Source organism: Brachycentrus maculatus, unplaced genomic scaffold, assembly GCF_059751285.1.
Source record: "Brachycentrus maculatus isolate JH-2025_06_01 unplaced genomic scaffold, ASM5975128v1 h1tg000122l, whole genome shotgun sequence".
Lineage (NCBI taxonomy): Eukaryota > Metazoa > Arthropoda > Insecta > Trichoptera > Brachycentridae > Brachycentrus > Brachycentrus maculatus.
Genome location: NW_028280875.1, coordinates 1,788,457 through 1,813,557, shown reverse-complemented (window position 1 = coordinate 1,813,557; position 25,101 = coordinate 1,788,457). Strand labels below are relative to the sequence as shown.

The window sequence follows — 25,101 nt, the reverse complement described above, 5'->3', positions numbered from 1 at the left end:
AATGGCCTTGTACTGTCATCTGTGGTTGTTTTCAAACACTAAAACCACACATATTATTATTCTTTTTTACCCACGACATTTTACTTTAATCAAAGTTGTGTGACATCATCGTAAGAATGCTGTCAATAGAAAACCCATGAAATAAAAAAAAACATGGATAATTTTTATATAAATCATGTTTACTGGTGTAAATATTTTTTGTTTCAAAACATACAAGAAAATATGTTACTAGTAACATTGACTATGGTATAAAATTATATATATATTTTTTTGAAAACTTCCCTGATACAGTTTTGTTTGAAGAAACTCTTAAATGTATTTTTTTTTAAATATTGATTACAATAAATATTTATCATATTAAATAACATCAAGTATATGTTACGGATTTGTTACTTGGAGTACTTCCTCCTCCAATCCTGCCTCATGATCAAGTTTAGCTGAAACCAAAGCGTGGTGAATTAGTGTTTTTGTCGACAAATCCATTCAATAGTTAAAGTTCTTTTGGTTTATTCACAATTGCTGCTATGGAAGAAGATAGTGTGTTCATTCTATTTTTCTTTTTGAATTTCTCCACAGTTTAGTAATATAATAATTTGTAATATAAAAAAAACAACAGAATCAAACTCTTTGTAATAAATTTTATAAAAAACGGGTGAATTAGTTTATATGCGCGATTTTGCCGGGCAATCGAAGCCTTATCATAGATAACGACAATCTGTACTGATAGTTTTTAGGTAAAAAAAGTCCCTCATATTTCCACCATTTATGATGAAAACAAAATACGCGGTCTCCCAAATTATTGTAATAAAATTTTTGATAAAAAGTGTAAAATAAAGAATGTAAGTGATCAAACAATTTTGTTTCATTTTTTCTTAATAGACTTAGCATGTTAGTTTTGTACATATTTTGAAAGCATTAACCTTATGTACTTCTGTGCGCGCTGTGCATCGTCCACGATAATGAGTTGATGTAAATAAAAGATGTTTACTTTATTACAGATCTAATCTTCGAGTAAGTAGGAACTACTCGACGTTACAATAGACCTTATATGGTCGCAGTGACATACAGTGTCAAGGGATGCAAGATCCCTTGACCTCACAGTAAAAAAAAATAGGAACTTAAGCACCTGTGTAACTCATGGTGCACAAAATGTGGTATAAAGGAAGTAGTGATACTTAATAGCCTATTCAGGCTGAGGTCCAGAAAAACTAATCCAGATCTAAACCAATGTTTGTTGCCGAGTCATATCTGATTCTTTTACTAATGTTTTAAGACAAACAAAGATCGTAGTAAAAATTATTCTAAAAAAAGTGATAAGCAAGATATACCTTTCCAAATACCACAACGCACTCCGAAGACATTAGGATGGTCACCATGTCAAGAGTAGTTATAATTTTTCTATTTTTATTATGAATATTTAGAACAAGAAAGTTAAAATTTAAATTTTGCAATTGATGTTTCAGATAATTTTGCAAAACCTACACGAAGAACTTCACAGATATCACCTTCAAGTCCTATTCATCAAATAAAAATAGACCTTGAATCCTTTGGCAATGAATTAAGTGGGTACATAATCTTCGGAGTCAGTGATTTTGATGTATGTTGTTTTTTTTAAAGTCTATCATGCCATTTCCAGGGAGGAAAGAATGAAACTATTATTTATCCAAGTGCAGCCTATGTCTTACGTTAGGTACTTTTTTAAGTACTAATTTTTGTTTTATGTAATTAGAAATCTTTGTTTGGTATTTATCTATGGTTTAAAGTTTGAGGTTATGTTTTTCTCACGTAACTGTCAACTGACTTCAGTTATTGTTTACTGATTTTTCCACAATTTAATATTTATAATGGATAAAGATGGTTCTTCAGACGAAATGCCCTCCGAGAAGATTGTGTTCAAATCCCTTAAAAGGAAACCTATAAGAAAAAGAAAATCTTCGTCAGAAAGCAACGATTCTGAAAATGACGAAGAAGTTTTATCTAAATTAGAAGAGACGAAAGAAATTCAGAAACTCCGTCAAAGGCCGATAGGTGTTAGTGTTGTCGGACTAGCTGTCGGGCAGAAGGTATCAGTGGAAGAAGAATTGACATGCAAAGATCCTTACAAAATAAAATCAGGCGGTATGGTGAACATGAAAGCATTAAAAAGCGGGAAAGTGAAACAAGTCGATGACGCTTATGACACTGGAATCGGAACGCAATTTTCTGCCGAAACAAACAAACGCGACGAGGATGAAGAGATGATGAAATATATTGATGAAGAGTTAGCCAAAAGAAAGGGGGCGGATGACTCGGAAAAAGATCTAACCGATCCAAATAAATACTTATCCCCCGAAGAAGCGGCCTTGCAATCCCTACCCGACCATCTGAGGCAATCATCGACGCATAGATCCGAAGAAATGTTATCAAATCAAATGCTTAGTGGTATTCCTGAAGTGGATCTCGGAATTGAAGCCAAAATCAAGAACATCGAAGCCACAGAAGATGCAAAACTAAGGCTACTGTGGGAAAGAAGAAATAAACAAGATGGCCCCTCGCAATTCGTTCCGACAAACATGGCGGTGAATTTCGTGCAGCATAATAGGTTTAATATTGACACAGAAGCGCCCAAACGGAAGAAACCGCCAGTAGAAGAGAAGCCGGAAGTTAAAAAGATATCTAGTGTTAATATGGAACCTCCGATGCTCATTGTACCCACTAAAAAAGAAAAAGGAGAAAGAGCTACAGACGACTACCACTACGAGAAGTTTAAAAAACAATTTAGAAGATATTAAAAATAAAAATGAATATATTTTTGCAATGGTAAACCTTATTTATTGACATGAAATTAACTTAGAGATACAATTTGCACATCGCTCACTCCTTTCAACAATGTCATATATCAAAAATCGTCAATTTTCAGTTGTGCATGTTTCCGGAATGCCCAGAAAATGTACAATATCCCAGTAAATGCGGCATATTTTTAACTTAAGATTTACCCGCTACAGGGCAGAAAGTGTATAATGGTATATATGATATATAAAGTGTACAATGGTATGCGCATGTGAGGAGAATGGAACCATCCAGACTCCCCCACATCGCATTGTACGGCCAACCCCATGGTAGACGACTCCCGGGCAGACCACCAAAAAGATGGACCGATAGCTGGGAATCGACGTCGCAGGAGGCTAATCCCTCTTAAAAACAGGCCGTAAGGCCTACAATAAGAAGAAGAAGAAGGGCAGAAAGTGTTGTTTTTGCATTTTGAAGAAAAGGTATTGTTTAATTATTTTTTAAAATATACTAAATATTTTTCAAATGGAGAAAAAACATTAAGGTTTTACCTAAAAAGATCCGTTGCACAGTAAAAACTTTAATAAGTGGCTTGATATTTATTTTTAATACATTGTATAATATTTTTTAACGTTAAAAGCGATCTTCTGAAAAATCAAGTTTTTTGATAAATGACATTGTTGAAAAGAGTGAGTGATATGTCCCTCAAGATTGCACCAATTTTGAGAAATTTATTTTAGTATCAAAATCTTTTAGAATATCCGAAATAAGTAAAAGCACGAGGAACAAATTATGACACTAAAATTTAAGGCATTTAACCCTTAAATTTTGAATGCTAGACTCTGCCTGTTCCACACACGGGCAAAAAAGGGCCTTGGCAGATTTCCTCGCACCTGGTACGGGCACCCCGGCAAAGAAAATAGCTCAAAGTGATTTTACCGTATTATTTTATGAGCTCTATGTGGATGGACTGTAGTGGATTATTTCCTATGTTTCAAACATATCATATATTTGAATTAAAAACCTGCCTTTTTTCTAAACAAAATCTTTATAAAAACTCATCAGCCCCAGTAGTAAATGTATCAAGGGATTTGGAATGTGGATTTTAACACTTTGTTTGCGGAAAACGCTTAAAAGCGTCTTTCACATCCTGTTGGTAGAGAGTGGGAAAAGTGTACTATTTGCTTACTTTTGGTGAGCGCGAGAGACGCCAAAAAGCATTGTACAGAACGGACTTGGGCTTGTGACTAGGTTACTTGTGATTATTAGTATGCGATCCTAATTAGTATACTAATTGTGATCAGGGTTGATGAAAATCACCAACAATGGTTGAAGAAGAATGGTTGAAATTACATGGACAGTAACGATATTCAATGCTGAAGTTTTCTGAAGGGCCGGCTCCAGTGCAGAAATACTGATCACAGCAAAATACCTCTAGATGGTATATCTCGGTCCTAGTACTTCAAATGATACGCGGGGGCGAGATTTCTATCCTTCCTTCTGGAAGATTTGGCATTGGCAGAAGTTAGTTATGTATGTGGCTGCACTGGAATTAGAGGAATCTAGGCGCTGTTTTGGATAGCACAGGACAGAAAGGTTGAAGTCGCGTTGCGACCCAACATCTGGGAGACAAGATAGGATGCTTGAAGGAGATTGGATGAAAATGGCTGTTGAGACAAATTGCAAAGTATCAATGTCATAGATTTTTTCTTCTTTGAATATGAGTGGTTGTCAACCATGGGTAGAATACCCAGACTTCCATATTCTTCTTCATCTGTGTTGAGATGTCAGAAATAAAATAAAAAATCATTAAACGTCATACCATCTAAAATTGTGTTTTATTTAAAAGATAAAAAATATCTGAAAAATTGCTAATTTATTTTTGTTACAAAGGTAGGTAGGTAGGTTTGCTACAAAATAAAATAAAACAAAAAAGGGCAATAATTTATTTGATTTAAATTATTTTTAAAAAAAGATACATTTATTTAGTTATTTTGCTAACTTATTGAAAAATACAATTAAATTTATTTACAAGTCCTTACATCAAATTTATACAAACTTATATTTACACTATTTTTACTATAAAATTGTATAACCTGATACAAATTATTTTAAATTTGCCTAAGTGTAGTGGGAACCAAATTCACACATTTTAGTACAAATTTACTAGCTGATATTTTCGACAGTTTGATAATGCTCTTGCAATGCCAAACAGTTGTCACAAAAAAAATCTGCATTCATTAATTGTATTTTGGTTTATTTAGTAATGGATTATGGAATTCTACAAAGTAAACACTAATATTCAATAAAAAATGTAATAATATGTAAATTAAAAAGAAAAATCTATTAATCACATTACTTTTGAAGAAACAGTTCAATTTTACATATGTAACGAGTATACCTAATGACAGGCTTTTATACTTCCATCTCAAAAGACTTCTTTATCTATATTATTGTATATATTTTTTATTTATAAAATCCTGATATAAACAGCTCCTAAGTGATCCAAATCCAGCATTTGTAAACAAAGATATGGAAAAACACAAAATATTGTGTATATTCACTTAAAAAATATATTTATAAGTATATTCTGGCTTAAAAATTTGATTGTGCGGTTGAACTGTAGTAACAGAGTCGCTGTTAAGAGCGGTTGCAGCCAGAGTAAAAATTGCCATGATGATTGTCAACCTTCAGCGTGGAGTGGCGTAATAAGAAGAGAAAAAAAACTAATAAAAAAGTCAAGCTCGTGTGATACAATGTGCTAACCAGCAAAATGAATACAAATCAAATAAAAAAATGAAGATGTTTTGTATATAAATTATACCTAACAAGGGAATATTCACATAATTAACACATTTCGACCTGCGGGCCGCTGGCGACAGGATTTGATAATTGTTACGTAGTTTAGACCTTAACAAAGAGATTGGTACATAATATTCATGTAAAAACATTAAATAATTTCTTATTTTCTGACTTTGAAATGAGGCCGGCGCAGAAGGTAAAAATACCCTTCCCGTCCTTAACCCTTTCCGGTCCCCCAAAATTAAAAAAAATCTAGGTAGACAGTAACATTCCGATTGGAAAAAATCTTTGTCCTCTGCTCCACATACTGTTGTAATAGATACGAGTGACAAAAATGTAAACTTGGAATTTAAATAAATAATACTAATGATGAAAAAAATGTTGAATAACATCCGACATGGGACTAGTGCGGGTTAAGCATCAATCAACCGAGTGGGTAGAAATACCTTTCCCGTCCTCAGTGTGTTAATATGGTGAGGAACTAATCGTCCATTTCACTGAAACTTCCCGGGTCTGAGCACATTTTTATGTTCTTCCCGTACGCTCCGAACGAGTCCGCGCCGACGGCGACACCTTGAACGATGCCATCCCTGATCTGCAGCACGGGCCCCTTGTAGGCGGGCCTCTTCCCCGAAGTTTGGATGATGCAGTAGGCGGGCTGCGGCGGGCGCGCGGCCGCGGCGGGAGGGGGGGCGGGGGCGGGGCAGGGGGAGGGGGGCGGGCAGAGGGAGGGGGGCGGGCAGCAGCCCAGCTTCCTGAGCTCGGACGTGAAGAAGTCGTCGAAGTTAAACTCAGATCATTTGTCCCAGAGGCCGACCTCTTTCATCCTCGTCTGGAAGTACTTCTCCAGGGCGTTGGCACACCTTGACAGACAAAATACAATAATAAAACACCTTTTCATTAATATCTCTTTACTCAAGAGGTTACCACACTTCGGACGGGTGTTTTTTACGCCTGCAGACCGCTGGCAACGGGATTTGATAACTGTGTACATATAGTCTGCCTCCGTAGTGTAATGGTCAGCACGCTCGGCTACCGTTCTGGAGGTCCCGGGTTCGATTCCCAGGGGGGTCAAATAAATAAAATAGAAAGTGGTTTTTTCACTCTAATATTTATTCCATATTACCCTGGACTGGTACCTGAAGCGGAGGGCTGATCACCTTTCCTTCATGTGTTAACGATCAAGATAACACTGCGTTTGTATGATGCAGTGCCCTATGCACCATTGGGGTGCGGATAAGGGTTTGAATGAATGTACATATAGTTTAGTCCTTAAAGCGATTCATATAAAAACATTAAATAAATCCTTCTTTTCTTACATTGAAATTAGTCTGGCGCAGAAGGTAAAAATACACTTCCCGTCCTTAAGCATCAATCGACCGAACAGGTAGAAATACCTTTCCCGTCCAAAGTATGTTAAAATATTTTTTTTTATTTAAAAAAAAAGTACCTATGCAAAAAGAATTCCACCAATAAGACACATAAGGTGACTAGGTGGGAAACATGCATATGAATTAATAAATGTATATATTTACAAATTTATATGTAGTTATTTTATAAGGCAAATAAATGAAATAAAAAAAAAAACAATAAAAACTGCGTTTGCTTTTACATAAATCGATGCCCAATAGGGTTCCAGAGTATCTAATAAAGCTGTGCATCTCGGACGAATCAGCAGATAGAGACGTCTCATGCTTTCATCGGCTAAAACATCTGCCACGGATAAAGTGACCTTACCAGCATGATAAAAATATTGCATCAACCGAATACAGCGTTCATCCCCCGGGCTGTTGATGACAGATTGGACCATGTATAAAAAACTCAGATGTACAAAAAGTCTACTTACTTGTAATACTCGGTTTCCGGAGAGTTGTATAGTCTGCAGTTGGTGAATATTCTCGTCATATCGGCGATGAAGAGTCTCCTTGCCACGTAGTACCGGGATTTCAAGCGCTCTCCAATTGTGCGGAGGTCTAAAAATTATTTAAATTTTCATTCATTCTTTGACAATCATAAGTATGATGTTGGATCATCCCATTAGTTATGTAGTATTTTTTTAAATATTTCATAAAGATGGATGAAACAGGTGCTTGACTGGAGGCCTAAAATAGAACGCAGAAGAGTGGGTAGGCCCCAGACAAGATGGTCCAATGACATTTAAACAGAGCCTGCACTGGAAGAGAGTCGCGTCCAACAGATTACTGTGGAAGTCCAATAGGGAGGTCTTCGTTCAATACTAGACACGACAAGAAGGCTAAAGTAAGTAAGTAATAAAGTATTTGCATGTCTTTGAGCTTTAATTAAGTTCGTCTGAGTCCAATCTCAAGTCATTTCATTAGAATATACACATAATACATACAAATTCGCGATGTAATTAATAAGTAATGGCTTTCTATATTTGTACTATAATTTATAAGATATAATTAATACATGTTTTAACGTTTAATTTATGTACATAGCACCATTGTTACGGTTTGGGGTAGGTTAGGTTAAATAATTACGGTTTTCGGTTATTTAAAATAGTAAAAAATAACAGCACTAACCCATGGGGTACTTGATATGGTCATAGTAGTCGGGAACTTCATTTTTATCCACAGGTTTCAAGAAAGGCCAAGCAGAATGATGATTTTTAACCTGCAAGGCATAAAACATTGCTAACATAAACAAGTGGAACTATATATTTTGTATTTTAAAAGCAGCGTTAACATTGTGGTATGGTAATATAAATATGGTAAATTATAAAATATCCAAAAATCCCCAAACATTCTCATCCATCTGAAAGGGAAAATTTTGATGCATGATGCATGTGTACTCCCAGTGCTCACATATGGATTCGAGACATTTACCCTAACAAAACGAATCATATATAAACTCCAGGTAACACAAAGAGCGATGGAGAGAAGGATGCTAATCATATCCCTTAGGTACTGAAAAATGAATGTTTTGATAAGGGAAAAAACCAAGGTAACAGATGTGGCTCAATCGCAGAACAAAAGTGAAACTGTTGCAAGTATGTCTGAGGATAGATGGACAAAAAGGTGCTTGACTGGAGGCCTAGAGCAGGACCGAGAAGCATAGGTAGGCCTGCCGATAAACTTGCAAGAACTGGTGCTGAGAGGCCACCAACGGGCCCTGAACCCATATGCGGACTGACACTCAGCACTATCAAGTTTAATCTGAAAAACTGGGCCATGGACAAGAGCCAAGTAATCTGGTCCAACAGCTCAGGGATGAAACACGCAAAGGAACTGATCACTGGGTACTCGCGGAAATTCACCACAGAAGCTCTAAAGCTTAGCAAAAAAACAAATAAGGATCCTAACCAGGACCTTGACATGACACTGCAGACTGAGGAAACACATGACAAAATCTCACTTCATGATTCCCCAGTATGCAGATTTTGTATGGAGGATAACGAAACGCCAATCCACATTCTCTACAATTGTGACGCACTCGCTCACAAACCAAGTCACATCCTTGGAGGACCTCTACTGGACTCCGAGAAGGTGAAGCTCCTACCACCAAGACAGGTCGTGAGTTGCATGACTCATGTAGGTCTTAACAGTGACCTGTAATACAGAGAGAGGTCACAATAGACCTAATATGGTCGCAGTGACATAAGGGATGCAAGATTCCTTGACCCAAAAAAAAAAATAGGTAGGCCTCAGACATTAAAAACGTGGCCAGTCTGCACTGTAAAAGAGTCGTATTCAACAGTAAACTGTAGAAGTCCAAGAGGGAGCCTTTGTTTGATACTGGACACAAGAAGAAGGCTGAAGTAAAGTAAAGTAAGTATGGTAAACAAGCACTCTCCTTATCACTCGTCACTTTGTGTAACGCCAGTTCTGGAATAACAACCCCATCATCAGGTCACAGTCTACAGTTGACAACATCTACTCACCGCATTAAGTGTCGCCCTGAGAGCAGTGGCCAGGGTGTCGGGATCCGCGGGTTCCTCGGCCAGGCGGGCCACTCGGGTTTGGCGAGCAGCGGCCCTCCATCCCGCCTCCCGGAGACCGGGAATGGATTCGACCGGGATACTTCGCACCTAAAAGATACAGAAAAACTTTTATACCCGCATAAAAGCATATCTTCTTCTTTTTGTAGATCCTAGGGATCTGTGCCTCTGCATGTCGCTCTTGGGATGTTGACTCCCAGCTGTCTTTCCATCTTTTCGGAGGTCTGCCTGGGGTCTGCCTGGTCTGCGTCCTTCAGGATTACCTTCAAGGGCGATACGTGGAAGTCTGTCTTCTGACATTCTGTTCATATGTTCATTCCAGTATCGCCTTCGTAGTTGTCCCCACCTCATGATATTCTCCGTCTTACACATGCTTAGGATGTTGGTATTTCTTACTCGGTCTTGCAAAAAAAGGCATATCCATCACTAAAAATAGTAACCATTATCCGTTTTTGGCAGGCGCCGTGGGGTAGTTGGGTAGACGCTAGCCTGCGAAACTGGCATCGCAGGTTCGATTCATGAATGTATTTTGAACTCACCCCCTCCTTGAAGCATGTGAGACCGGAATGGACCTTGCGAACTTCCTTTTGTCTCATGTCGATAAGTTTCTTGACAATCTGCAAAAATGGAAATTTTGTGTGAAAAAACTATTTTAACCGTCTGAATCTTTCATTTTTTGATACATGTACATCAATACATGTATTTAAAAAATTAAGTTAACTTTTTTGTATAAAGACAAAACAAATAATAATTACAAAAATGACAGTAAACATATAATATGGTGGTATTTCGCTAATCTACGTGTTTTAAGTATTAATACTCTCACCAAAAACTTCCACACACTCTGTAAAAATCTTAAATGTAGGATTTTTACGGAGTGTGTGGAAGTTTTTGGTGAGAGTATTTTAATGTTTTTAATATTTTTGAATTAAAATAAACCCATGACAAGGTTCTTGTCGAAACCGGTAGGTTAAATTGTATTAATAAAAAAGTGGTTAAAACTAAGTTATTTAATTTTATAAAGTTTTGAAAATGAATAGATTGTCACGATAGACGTACCTCTTTCTGTTTCCTTATGATTCCCGTGAACTGTGTGTACACAATCTTTGGATTCAGTTCACAGTGCATCAGTGTGGCCGCCTCGTAGTCCTTTATGTAGCCCTGGTACATCGCCCGTGGGAGCTTTATTTCTTTGGAGAAGCCCTGCTTCTTAAAATAACCTACAAACATCGGTAAAGTCATTTTAGAATATGCTTTATAATAATCAGTAAAGCAAAACTATAAAATACGTATATATTTATAAATATATTCACTCAAATTCATTTTGTTGGAAAAAAATTTATATAAATTATGGTTTTTAACCCATGCCTTGTTGTGTATAACATGGAATTTCGACTAGCCTCCCACCAGACTGATGTCAGTAACGACAAAAGCTGGTCACAGGTCAAATAAAATATATGCGGAAAAAACTATATAAATAGTTGTTATTATTTTTTCCCTGAGAATCGAAACCAGGACCTCCAGCACGGTGGCAAAAGCTGTTAACCACTACAATACAAAGACCACTGGCACTGCAATACCAAAACCCACCAGAATTTCATATTTACACATTGTTTGCGGGAAACGCTTAAAAGCTTCTGTTACATACTGTTGGTAGAGAGTGGGAGAGCTTATAAGCGTTCTATTTGCTTATTTTTGGTAGAGCACGAGAGATACCAAAAACCATTGTTTAGATCGGAATAGGGTTTGCGGTTACTTGTGATTAGTATACAACCCTCATTAGTATAGTGTCCTTCATTATATTAGTGTCCGCCTCTGCAGTATAATGGTCAGCACGCTCGGCTACCGTTCTGGAGGTCCCGGGTTCGATTCCCAGGGGGGGTCAAATAAATATAAGTGATTTTTTCACTCTTATATTTATTCAATATTACCCTGGACTGGTAAATTTAATTGAATAGAGCAATATTTATTTCTTCAGAAATATTTTGAAGATTTTCCTCTATGTGCAGCTGACAGAGAGTCCCTCAGGACTCTATAACTGCTGCGGGTGAATGGTGGGCTCAGATTCCAAAATAAATACCCTGGACTGGTACTTGAAGCGGACGGCTGATCACCTTTCCTTCGTGTAAACGATCAAGATAACACAGTGTTTATATAATGCAGTGCTCTATGCACCATTGGGGTGCGGATAAGGGTTTGAATTGGATTGAAATTAGTATACTAATTAGGGTCGGGGTTGATGTGTTAAATTGGCGGCACAATCTTACCTATGGCAAATTCGTCAGCGAATGTGAGAAAGTGTAGAATGTTGTTCCGGATGTGGTAGTCCTTCAAGTGGTTCATTAGATGAGTTCCGTATCCTTTGACTTGTTCGTTGGAAGTCACAGCGCAGAACACTATCTCACTGAATCCCTGGAGAGCAAGCAATCACAGCATTCTTTATAAAGCATTACATTTTTTTTTTTGACACCCATCAAAGATGAAGAAAAATATGGATTATAATCACACACATGAGAAACGCCAGAAAATACCGTTTTCATTTTTATTATTTAAGCTTATAATTTGACCAGATAATTTATTTACAACATTTTGAGTGTGTCCAAATACATGTTCACAAAATCTGGATTATCTCCAATAACAGGTGTTATTTTCACATTATTTTTTGACATCTCATCAAAGATGAAGAAGAATATGGAAGTCTGGGCATTCGCAGGGCTGACGACCGCCATAGGCTGATTTAAGTGATCACTTTACACACGTGTAACCAATTTTGAAAAATTATTCTTGAATCACTAGAACTTCGCTAGAGACATCTATTGGTGAGATGAAAAGAAGCTTTTTTTTTAGCAGAAACTCTTTTATTAGTATGTGAGGTCCGAATCCTGGATTATAATCACACAATATAAAATATTATAATAAGTTCTAGTGATTCAAGAATAATGTTTCGAAATAGTATTTGGACACACTCAAAATGTTGTATTTTTTTTTATTTCACACAGTGAAGTGCAAGAGATATAAAAGTATGTTACGATAATGGGTACAGGGTCTTCGTGAAGTTACTCCGGCACTGTAGCACGAGTGGTATGTTTGTTTGTTTCAGCACACATACCATATAACTATAAAATAAATAAATTAGCAATAGTAGTATGACTAGTAGATGCAACTTCTCTTACCTGTGTGTGGAACGTTCTGAAGCATATACCGCCAATAGGCCTTCCTTCTTTGATCAATGCCAGCGTTTTGTGCTTTCTACAAATAAAATTTAATAATTAAAACTACATAATATACTCCATATGAGTACTTTGAGACTGGTTAGGTTTGTATGCCTCTGTAATGAAGTGGTTAGCGCATTCGGTTAATGTTCTAGAAGTCACGTGTTCCTGGGGTGCTAAAATAAATATATTGATTGATTTCTCACTCTAACATTTGTTTGCCTCTTTATTTGTCCGCCTCCGTAGTGTAATGGTCAGCACGCTCGGCTACCGTTCTGAAGGTCCCGGTTTCGATTCCCAGGGGGGGTCAAATAAATATAAGTGATTTTTTCACTGTAATATTGATTCAATATTACCCTGGACTGGTACCTGAAGCGGAGGGCTGATCACCTTTCCTTCATGTGTAAACGATCAAGATAACTCTGCGTTTATATGACGCAGTGCCCTATGCACCATTGGGGTGCGGATAGGGGTTTTATTATTATTATTATTAACATTTGTTTAACCCTTTGACTGATCATTTAAAAACCCTTATCCGCACCACTATGGTGCATAGGGCACTGCATCATATAAACGCAGTGCTATCTTAATCATTAACACATGAAGGAAAGGTGATCAGCCCTCCGCTTCAGGTACCAGTCCAGGGTAATATTGAATAAATATTACAGTGAAAAAATCACATATATACACAATATTAGAGTGAAAAAATCACCCCCCCCTGGGAATCGGACCCGGGACCTCCAGTACGGTAGCCCAGCGTGCTGACCATTACACTACAGACGCGGACTGATTAGTTTTAATAAACAGGGCCAGTTTTTCTTTATTTCAAATATATGATATTAACACATTATTTGAGGGAAACATATAAAATCATCTTTTATATACTGTTGGTAGAGAGCGGAAGATGCTTATAAGCGTTCTGTTTTCTTACTTTTGGTAGAGCGGAGATTAAAAATCGCCGGCATAGATAAATGTACAAATAATAACGGATCTAAATACTCACGGATCAAACACGAGTTGAGATATGTACTCCTTTGTCATTTCAGGAAGCTGATGTGAAAATACATTGTGAAGACCTACAAAGAAATATATCCGTATAATAATCTGTACTCTTCGAAATTGAACACAAAATATACCCAATAGGGTCTTTTCAAAATTTGTACAACTAACTTCAATCGTCACGCCACTTCCCCGCAGAGTAGACAGAGAGAATAGAACACCACACCACTCTGTCTTTGCATTTGCATTTGCAAAGACAGAGTTTAACATGTGCAAAGACAGAGTTTAACATGTGTGTGCGTTGTTCACGGCTCCCATGTCCATACAAATATTGGAGCCACGCCTTGACGGGAGTCATGATGAATAAAGATAAGGATTCGTAGCCAGTTTCATGTGTTTTAAACGGACATATCGCTCACTCCTTTCAAGAACATCATAAATAAAAAATCGACAATTTTCAGTTGTGCATGTTTTCGGAATGCTCAAAAAATGTACTACATATATCCCAGCACAAGAGGCATATTTTTAGCTTAATATTTACCCGCTACAGGGCAGAAAATGTTGTTTTTGCATTTTGAAGAAAAGGTATTGTTTAATTTTTTTTTTAAATATACGAAATATTTTTCAAATGGAGAAAAAACCTTCAGATTTTACCTACAAAGATCTGTTGCACAGTAAAAAGTTCAATAAGTGGCTTGATATTGATTTTTAATGCTTTGTGTTTTATTTTTAAACTTTAAAAACGGTCTCCTGAAAAATCAAGTTTTTTTTATTTATGACGTTTTTGAAAGGAGTGAGCGATATAATATCTAAAGATACACTTACCAATAAGCCACAGCATCGTCTGCTTGTTGACCGGTCCAGTGAGAGAGTTGCCAATGACGTGAAACTCTATAAGCTTCTTGATCTCCTCCACCTTGGCAGCTTCATCTCTCGGTGCACTAACTTGCAGCAGGGCCTAAATAATTACATTTCTCAAGTAAAAAGATTCATTGAATTGGCTTTTTGTACAATTCCATAGCCTATGATTATTCAAAGCGTACACCGACTAAAGCTGTAACTATAAACTGCAATATAGTCACACCTTCCAAATGATATACCGTAGAACGGGGCTACTTGAACTTTGATGTGTTACTTGAGCCCAGTACAAAAAAAAATCTGTATTTGGTCTACAATAACTTATCGTGACAATAAGTGTCACCTGTCAGGGAAACTATGAATCATGTTGATACATTCATTATTGTAGACCAAATACAGATGTAAATATTTTTTTTGTACTGGGCTCAAGTAACACATCAAAGTTCAAGTAGCCCCGTTCTACGGTATACATTAGCAGCGTATAATTTACATACTTAACATATACCTCAGGGACCAAAAAAGGAATGTTTGGATAAGGGAAAAGACCAAGGTAACAAACACATGTGGCTCTAAGAATCGCGGGACAAAAGTGGAACTGGGCAGGTCGTGTGGCACGTATGTCTGAGGATAGATGGACGAAAAAGTGCTGGACTGGAGGCATAGAATATGACGCAGAAGTATGGGTAGGCCTCAGACAAGATGGCCCGGTGACATTAAGAAAGTAGCGGGCCTGCACTGATAACAGTCACGTCCAACAGAGACCTGTGGAGTCCAAAAGAGAGGCCTTCGTTCAATGCTGGACACAAGAAGAAGGCTGAAGTAAGCAAGTAATTTACATCTGCTTACGCTTGGATGGCTTAACTCTGGCCAATGTCTGCACTCGACGGATTCTCCAGTTTTTTGGACAATTTGCGCGTGGCAACGAAGATAGCCTGGAACGACTAGTTGTGATCGGTAGCCTGGAGGGAAAGAGAGGGAGAGGGAAGATCCCCACACGATGGACCGATCAAATTAAGGCAGCAGCAGGCACGTCGGTGGTTGGAGCGCTACGTGCAGCGCAGTCAAGGGATAACTGGAGAAGAGTCATTCCTTCTGCAAGGGTCACAACCCTCAGCAATGAGGAATAAGATGGAGAATGAAATGAAAAACAGAAGTACAGCCTTTGTATACGTGGAATACATGGAATCAGCATTCTTACATCCGCAATGGCACGTAGGACAGTAATCACACTAGAAATATGCATAAATTAACACCAAACAACCTTTCACACCATGTCATTGTAAAAATAATGAATTGGGACTTACATCGGGTCCCGCCATGTAGTTGGGATCGCTGATGGTGTTGACGATATCGGCGACAGTGTCATCAGTCAGATCCTCCAAGGACTCTCCGAGTTCTGCGAACCTCCTGCGCTTCGCTGCTCCCCCGGGAGCGTTCGGATCAAAGCTGTTTGAGTTCAACGGAGTGGCAATCCTCTTTCCATCGTGGATGGTTTGTTTGCCGCTGCCTGGAAGGATGCAACAAACAAAATGTACAAAATGACAAGCGCTGTGGCGAGTTGGGTAGACGCTCGACTGCTAAACTGGAATCGAGGGTTTGATTCCCGCCAATTAACAACATTCACCTTCTCTATCCTCATTATCCTACCTGCAGACAAGCCTTTAAAAGAGGGTTTGCAGATTATTCCTTATATATATATATTAATAAAAACATTTTTATGCATTAAAAGCGTAATTTTTATATTCTGTTGATTTGAAAATTTGTAAATTACAAAGCGCCTATAACATTTGAATCCAAATATAGCAACAAAAACAAAAATTGACTAATTTTATTATTAATTTTAAAATTATAATTTTTAACTGTTTTTATTATTTGGTCAACAAAATAAAGCAAATTATCTTCTGAACTTCGCCACGCATCTGTCAGGGTATTGAAAAGGTGAAAGTTTTTTCTTTTTGGAGTTTAATTTAATTTTCAAATTATGGTGCCCTTAATTTAGAATTAACAAAATTTTTATTAATGTATTTTTGTTTGTTTTTTAAAATGAAAAGAGAAATATTTTTGTTTTTATTATTTACAAAAATACTTCAATTTCATACTATTTCTGTGAGCCTAAGCGGCTCATTATTAGAAATAGATATCAAATTGTGGTAGAGTGGGTTCGAAACGAGAAACTGTGACTCGAGAGACTGCGACATTAACCACGGGACCACAATCCGACACGTATTTTACTCACTTTCCATTTTTGAGAAAAAATTGTAAAAAGCGACCATATAATTTTGATACAAACTCGCTTAAATGGTAAACAAAAAGATCAAGTTTTATGAATATGATTTAAGTCATTTTTTATTTTCGAAAACATAAAATACTATCAGTTGCAGTATGCTCATATTTGTCAAAATTTAATTCCTATAATTCTAAATTAGCAAGAAAACTATTAATAATTATTATGATATTTACCTGCGCTGAGAGTTATAGTGGTGAAGCCATCTTTGTTATCTCCCGGAGTGATGTTAACTTTTTCAAATTCGCCACCCGATTTAAGACGAGCTATAAAAAAACAACATTTTGAGTGTGTCCAAATACTTGTTTACAAAATCTGGATTATCTCCGATTACAGGAGTTATTTTCATATTATTTTTTGACATCTCATCAAAGATGAAGAAGAATATAAAAGTCTGGGCATTTACGGGGCTGACGACCGTCATAGGCTGGTTTAAGTGATCGCTTTACACACGTGTAACATTCACCAATTCTACCCATTATTGACAACCACACTACTAAAATTCTTGGAAGTAAAATTTCAAATTCAAATTAAAAAAGTTAAAATTCTTACTTAAAAGCTTCTTTACATCTCACTAATAGATGTCTCTAGTGAAGTTCTAGTGATTCAAGAACAAGGTTTCTAAATTGGTTCATATATATATAGAACTTCCATCTTCTTCTTCATCTTTGATGAGATGTCAATAAAATATATAAAAAAACAATTTTATATTGATTAATCAATATTTATTTTTACTGTAATGGTATTTATTTTTAAAAAATTGGATATGATGTATATTGCTGATTGTAGCGCCATCAGTTGAAAATTTTATGAAGTATTTATTTAGCTTAGTATTTATTTTTGTCCACCTCTGTAGTGTAATGGTCAGCACGCTCCGCTACCGTTCTGGAGGTCCCGGGTTCAATTCCCAGGGGGGTCAAATAAATATAAGTGATTTTTTCACTGTAATATTTATTCAATATTACCCTGGACTGGTTGGTACCTGAAGCGGACGGCTGATCACCTTTCCTTCAAGTGTTAACGATCAAGATAACACTGCGTTTATACGACACAGTGCCCTATGCACCATTGGGGTGCGGATAGGGGGTTTATTATTATTATTATTATTTAGCTTGTTCAGCGTACACACCTGTTGATTTGGTGTTATCGAGCACGGCATGCAGATGGCTCGGAGGAACTTGCTTGTAGTCCGGATCCCAGATGGGAGATGTGGTGCTGAATATCTCCTCTTCCAGCAAAGCCAAGAAGCGGGGGAAATGTGTCAACACCAGAACCTTTCAATTATATTCAAAACATTAAAGCAATGAAAAAAATCACAGGAAAAAGTAATAAAAGTTTTAATGTGGCAAAATATCTATGAACAAAATATGACTGGTAAAATATTGCACACGCCGGTTAGTCGAGCCAAAATAAACAAGTATTTATGTATTAATTTTAAATCAAATGCAGATTTTTTGAGTCTACTAAATTGTATTTTACTGACAAAAACACAAAAAAAATATATTGTGATAATCACACAAATGTTAATGACATTGATAATGCCCTAACAAGGCGAAACAATTGTCACAATATAAATTTTTGATGTGTTTTTGTTAGCAAAATACAATTTAGTAGACTCAAAAAAATCTGTGTTTGATTTAAAATTATTACATAAATTAAAATGGAGTTCTACAAATTAAACGCCAAATCAATAAATAAACAAGTATAATCGTTCACACCATCTCAACATAGATGAAGAAAAATATGGAAGTCTGGCATCGTATAACTGACATGTTCTTCTTCATATGTGAGTATGTACTCAGCATTTGTATTTTGGCTATATCAAACGTTATGCATGATAATTATATATAATAATAATTATTTATGAGTTAAGATTTTATTTTATTTCTTATATTTCTGGTTTAAATGACTTTTTTTTATTCTTTCTGGCAATTTTATAGTTTACTGTAATTGTTACTAGAAGTGTTGCCCACACTTTTTGCAATTCTACCTACCCTCAAAAGAATAGAATGGGTATTTTGAAGAATAGAATGGGTCCGCCTCCGTAGTGTGATGGTCAGCACGCTCGGCTACCATACTGGAGGTCCCGGGTTCGATTCCCAGGGGGGGTCAAATAATTATAAGTTTTTTTTTCACTCTTATATTTATTCAATATTACCTTGGACTGGTACCGAAAGCGGAGGGCTGATAACCTTTCCTTGATGTGTTAACGACCAAGATAACACTGCGTTTATATGATGCAGTGCCCTATGCACCGTTGGGGTGCGGATAAGGGTTTGAAAGAATGAATTTTGACCACTAATATTCAAATGTTTTTGTTATATTTTTTCAAATGCTTTATGATTGCATTATCGATTTTTGGAGAATTTAGCGATAGGTGCTGGACATTTAGCGGGAAGGACAAACCAAGACAAAAAATGGTGATTTATACATTACCCTTTTCTCTGGCGACATTCTGTCCCTCTCCGAATGACACTTGTCCATCAGCTGGCGACACACAGACTTGAACACGGCACGAAGCAGCGTTCGTCCAAACACGAGGGTGGTCTCAAAATGGGGCAGTGAATCACAAAACGCCGGCACATGGCAGAATACCAACCACCTGTCATAATCAGATTTATGTTAAGAGTATAATAATATATATGAGGAGTCATTAACGAACTCCAAACATTATTGCTCATAGACTATAAACAATGTGTATTACTTGTATGGGTGACAACACAATACAGAAGAAAAATCCATAGAAATTGTCATAGTGTAGAAGGGAAATTCATATAATCATCACAATTCTCTATGACTGTAGTCCTTATAAAGAGACATCTATAGTTTTTTTAAAAAAGGTTATCCACATTTTATGCGTATCAAGTATGCCATTTTGGTGAGGTACATGAAATTTTCATGGAATGATATGAATAGTAAAAAATTAAAATTAGTTAATGATTAGCTGGTACAATATTGAAATGTCAACTTACCTTGTATAATTGATTTGGTAGGCTGAAATATCCTCTGGGTTTGATACCTGCTGGAGAAAAGTGTTTTTCATTTTATTAAAAAAACAGTAAAAGTCCACAAAAGTAAAAAAAAATACAAAATATAAATAAAACATGAAATATTCTTCTACTTCAAACCCTTACCTGCACCCCAATAGTGCGGATAAGGGTTTGCGCTCCGCTTCAGGTACCAGTCATGGGTAATATTAAAAAATATCAGAGTAAAAAAATCACTTTTATTTATTTGACACCCCCCCCCTAGGAATCGAACCCGGGACCTCCGGTACGGTAGCCGAGCGTGCTGGCCATTATACTACATAGGGGGACAAATAGATTTATCAATCAATGAGTATAATGCACAAACCATTTTTCTAACACTGGGCGATTCGAAATTCCAGTGGTTGAAGCAGTGCAGGAACATCTTGGCGAGGTCGTACATGGTCTGCCACTCTCGCTTGGCCAGCTGGTTGAACTTGAACAACACAAAGTTGGTGATGGCCTTGGCTATGGACGGCCGCTCGAAGGGCGGCTGTCCCAGGGGGCCGTCTATCTGGGCCTTGCTCATTGTCACGATGCACTTTCTCAGGAGCTAAAAACAAAATATGCATAATGTACCGAAAAGTAGCAGGGATCGGTTGAGGAACGTCGCTCGATTGTCAACTGTTACACTATTCTTAACCATTCCATTTTTTATTTTGTATTTACTACAACTCGATTGTAAAAATGAGGATATCAATATAAAATATAATAGATACGGACTCAGAATTTTTGAATTCCTCAAATTCGATCATGTGTAGTTTTCTTACCTTGAAGAGATAATAATAAACCTTCTTGGTGTCCTGGTCATCCTCCCGGTGCATGCTCATGAAGATGTTCTCCACGTCCACCACCATCCCCAGCAGCCGGTTGACTTCCTGGGCAGACAGCTGGGAGAGGTGCGATACATGCCACTCTGGAAATAGGTCAATTGAAAACTTAATTGGAAGCTGTCCCACTGCATTCCCAGATCTGTATTTAATGTTTAGACGCCCAGTGGTCCTTTACGCAGCGTCGTTCAATGCCCACCTGTCCTATACAGGGCCGGTGATTGATGCATTTTGCTATTGGATTACACTGATTTATGACAAAAGTATTCAAAATATGAATATTAGTTTACGTAAATAATGTCTTAAACATAATTTCTAACAAAACTAATCCATCATTTTATTTTTGGGTCCGATAAACATTTTGTCCTCCTCCGTAGTGTAATGGTCAGCATGCCTGACTACCGTTCTGGAGGTCCCGAGTTCAAATCCCAGGGGGGGTTAAATAAATATAAGTGATTTTTTTCACTCTAATATTTATTCTTAATTACCCTGGACTGGTACATGAAGCGGAAGGCTGATCACCTTTCCTTTGTGTGTTCGATCGAGATAATACTGCGTTTATAAGATGCAGTGTCCTATGCACCATTGGGGTATGGATAAGGGTTTGAAGAAGAAGAAGAGAAGAAACATCTTAGTCATGATGCGTAATATTAGTGTTTAAACCTGTATTACAAGGTTGACTCTCAGCAGATGCGTTGTGTTGAATTAGGCGGACAGTAATCAACCAAAGGTGATTTATTACAGTCCTCCTAATAAAACACACAATATACATCACGGTCACTTTAAAAATGTTCAGATTGAGTATTTTTATTTTTTGTTTTTATTTTTAACTTCAACCTGTAATTATATAAAATGTGAAAAATTAGGAAGCTTTAAAAAGTTTTGAATATTGAAAGCATTAACTTTGTGGATTATATTGATATATTATTTCGAGAAATAAAAATACTATGTGTTCTGATCCACTCACATCAGAACACAAAGTATTTTTATTTCTCGAAATAATACAGCTTTAAAAAGCTTTGTAAATTATTTAAAAAAAAAATATTTTGATAATGCTTTTTATTTTACCTAAAAAGGACGACTAATTTTAGAGATATAATTATTTTTATAACAGCTACGCGTAGGTAGTCGCGTGAATATTTCACAAAAATGCTTAGGCAGGGCGCTACCCTTATTGCACGCGGCGCATGAGCGTCTAAAGGTTAATAGTGGTATTTACCGTGTAAAACTTAATTTAAAAACGGATAGATATCACCACAAAGTGACTGATAAATCAATTGATGAAATTAACTCTACCAAGGATGTGGTTGCAGGTACGGCAGGGATCCGTGAAGCTGGCCAAGGGCTGCCCCCCGTCACCGCGCTGACCTTGTTGTTTATTCACAGGAACGGGAGTCTTCCATCCGGTGCACGTACAACCCTGATTCTGTAATTAGATTAATAACACCGTAAAGGGAATAAATTAAAAAATACATTATATTTTGACATACGTTTATGATGAAATAAGGAAAGAATGTAAGGCTGAGATAAACATTATCGATGAAATTAAGAAAGGTGTGTTGAGATGGTTTGGACATGTGGAACGTATGAGTGAAGAAAGAACGCTTAAACAAATTTATAAGGCGAATGTAGTTGGAAAAAGAAGCAGAGGAAGGCCGAGGAAAACTTGGCACCATCAGGTATGTCAAATACTTGAAAGCGGCCAGGTCAGGAATCGTAATAATTGTCGGGTATGTATGAGGAGATGCATGAATGTAGAAGAGGCAAAGAATGTTTGCAAAGACAGAGTGGTGTGGCGTTCGATTCTCTCTGCCTACCCCTGTGGGGAAGCGGCGTGATGGTTAGTTAGTTAGTTAGTTTTATATTTTGACACCATTAACATACATGAAAGCGTTAATAAAATAACTCTTCGAATATGATTTTTATTCAAGCTTATGAAAGCTTCATGAAAATTGGAAATCATGATTTTAGGCGTCTCCCAGAATGTAAAATAATTCGGGAAGGATTTTGCATACAGTTAAAATAAGGATTTCTGCTAAATAAAAAGGTCCAAAATTTAAGTAGTGTGGTTGTCAATCATAAGTAGAATGGTAAATATTACACATGTATAAAGTAATCATTTAAACCAGCGTAAGGGCAACTGTCCACTACCCGGAATTTGACCATCCGGCAGCCGGTTTTGAAAAATGAAAGCGACTACGACAGTTTAGCGTGATCGAATTTACGCGCAACGTGTTCACGCATCGATTAAGAGCACCGATCCGAAAAAAGATGGACAAAAGCACAAGCTAATCGTCATTTTAAAACGCTAACTGACATACCGGACAGTAAAATTCTGTGTAATTCCATGTAGTGGACAAATGCCCTAAGGGTCGTAAGCCCTGTAAATATCAAGACTTCCATATTCTCCTTCATCTATGTTAAGATGGAGAAACCCAGATTTGTGAACAAGGATTTGGACACACTCAAAATGTAGTGAAATAAATATTTGACTTAATTAACAATATTTTGAATGAGTTTGGGGTTGCATACCCGTACAACTTACCTGGCATGCAGAATAAATGGCCAATTTGAGGAGTTTCTTGCTATGTGGCCAGTTGTAAACTTGCTGCTTGCGTTGCTGTATGCGTTGAAGATTGGATTGGCGGGACACGGTGTCGGCCGAAGGGGTATTGTTCCCACTACCCGTGCCCCCCACGACTTCTTCACCGCTTACGTTTCCACCTTTAAAAAATATATACGTTGTTTTTTTAAGAAAACAAATTCAGTGAAACCCGGATTTTACGTCCCCGGATATAACACTTTCCCGCCAATTGTACTTGGAAGTAGGGTGATTTTGAAGAAAAAAAAACACACACACAGAATATAAACAAACAACAAACCATCTTGAGATTGTAGAAGGCTGTGCGACGACTCCGGATCGCCGTTTGACATTTGCATTTCCCCCATCTCACTCGTCAAATTAAGGTTACTTGTCATAAAAAAGATCTTCTGTTACTTAATGTGAAATAAATTTCCGCACAATCTAAATATAAAATACAATGTTTGTAACGGTTAAAAACAAAATCGTTTTTCGGGAAAGAAAACACCGCTGGCAAACACAACTCAGCTGTCAACGCCAAAAATCAAAGATAAAATGGAAACTATGGATACACTAAAAAATACACGATAGAAGAATAAAAATGATGTGTTATACAAAAATAGATACCTACTCAAAAAAAATTATGCATTTCGAAAAAAAACATTTATTGTTTTAGCTCGAAATTCTTCCTTAAAGTTCGTGGGAGTGTAGGAATCGATTGTATACATTTTTAAATTTACAACGTTGCGATGCATTATGCATAATGCGTTGCTATGTATAATTTGAAAGATCTCAGGGTGAAAGGTATTACTGAAATTTGGGAAAGGAAATGGAGGTGGAATAGTAAGCAAAAAAAAAAAAAAAAAAAAAAAAAGGTTAACAGTAATAGAGGTTATACCGTACTAGATTGTACAAGTTGGACATTTTAAATTTGTACCTTGTCCCTTTAAAAAGCGCAAGCATTAGGTTTCTGTACCAATAAAAATAATATTCAGGTGATTCATAACACGCCACTTTCGTCAAATATCAACTATGGATATAAATTTACAAATGATTTATTTTACTTTTTTAAATTTCGCTCGCAGTTAATAGACTGAGAAACTGAAGTGGTGAGTTTGTAATCTGACTTATGATTGGATATATGTCACTTTTAAAAAAAAAAATAAATCCCTTTGTAGAAGGAGCACATTTAAAAATATATTGTAGCAAACGCTTGACTTTTTAGTATCATCCTTTTTAATTTTTATTTTTGCTGTCAAATTAATGATAAACACTGCGAATATTCTTAACTACATTTGCAGTTGGTCGTAGCGTAGGACCAAATTTCTTTCACTTTTATTTTAGTTGGTCGTGGCCTTAGGATTAATAGTAATAAAAATAATTCTGGGAAATAAAAAGGCCAAAACGATTTTCACATATTTTTATTATGAGTTCATATTATGAGTTACAAGGGAAGTACTTATCCATTGATTATTTTTATGCCTTCAAACTCTTCATATTTACTCGTATATTGACGACAAGGAAGTTAAAATCATAGCGCGTTGTATACAGCCTTTTTTTACACTTGGAGTAGGTACTTATCTAAAAAATAATTAAACCAACAATGTACGTATTGTTACTTTCTAGAAAAACTTGATTATGTTAGTAATATAGTATGTAAGGTTACTTAAAATAAGTATATTTATATATAAATAGTAGTATTTTACAAAAATGAGGTATGTAAATTTACAAAAAAATATTATTAATTTGATGATCTGAACCGCCAGATATTATCATATCACA

At 36.6% G+C, this 25,101-nt stretch overlaps 2 protein-coding genes across 3 annotated transcripts; one reads left to right on the top strand and one right to left on the bottom strand.

Annotated features, from left to right (window-relative positions):
* Window positions 1-1,775: 1,775 nt before the first annotated feature.
* Window positions 1,776-4,594, top strand: LOC148309509 (splicing factor C9orf78). The gene is made up of 2 exons (XM_088259979.1): window positions 1,776-2,799; window positions 3,526-4,594. The coding sequence occupies exon 1, from the start codon at window positions 1,845-1,847 to the stop codon at window positions 2,769-2,771; it is 927 nt and encodes a 308-aa protein (XP_088116105.1). The 5' UTR covers window positions 1,776-1,844; the 3' UTR covers window positions 2,772-2,799; window positions 3,526-4,594.
* Window positions 4,595-5,231: 637 nt separating this feature from the next.
* Gcn5 (Gcn5 acetyltransferase) lies at window positions 5,232-23,876 on the bottom strand. 2 transcript variants are annotated; one of them, XM_088260038.1, is made up of 20 exons: window positions 23,621-23,876; window positions 23,284-23,462; window positions 22,035-22,164; window positions 20,679-20,824; window positions 20,237-20,461; window positions 19,855-19,901; window positions 19,319-19,484; window positions 18,012-18,156; window positions 17,059-17,148; window positions 15,903-16,105; window positions 14,566-14,698; window positions 13,745-13,817; window positions 12,703-12,778; window positions 11,797-11,941; window positions 10,589-10,749; window positions 10,069-10,146; window positions 9,473-9,619; window positions 8,115-8,205; window positions 7,418-7,544; window positions 5,232-6,434 (listed from the first exon to the last, which is right to left on the bottom strand). In XM_088260038.1, exons 1-20 carry the CDS (start codon window positions 23,715-23,717, stop codon window positions 6,368-6,370), a joined length of 2,526 nt encoding a protein of 841 aa, XP_088116164.1. In that variant the 5' UTR covers window positions 23,718-23,876; the 3' UTR covers window positions 5,232-6,367. The 2 variants fall into 2 exon arrangements, with proteins under 2 accessions (XP_088116164.1, XP_088116163.1); XM_088260037.1 differs by having other exon boundaries at window positions 6,237-6,434; window positions 19,855-19,904.
* Between the last annotated feature and the right edge of the window lie 1,225 nt (window positions 23,877-25,101).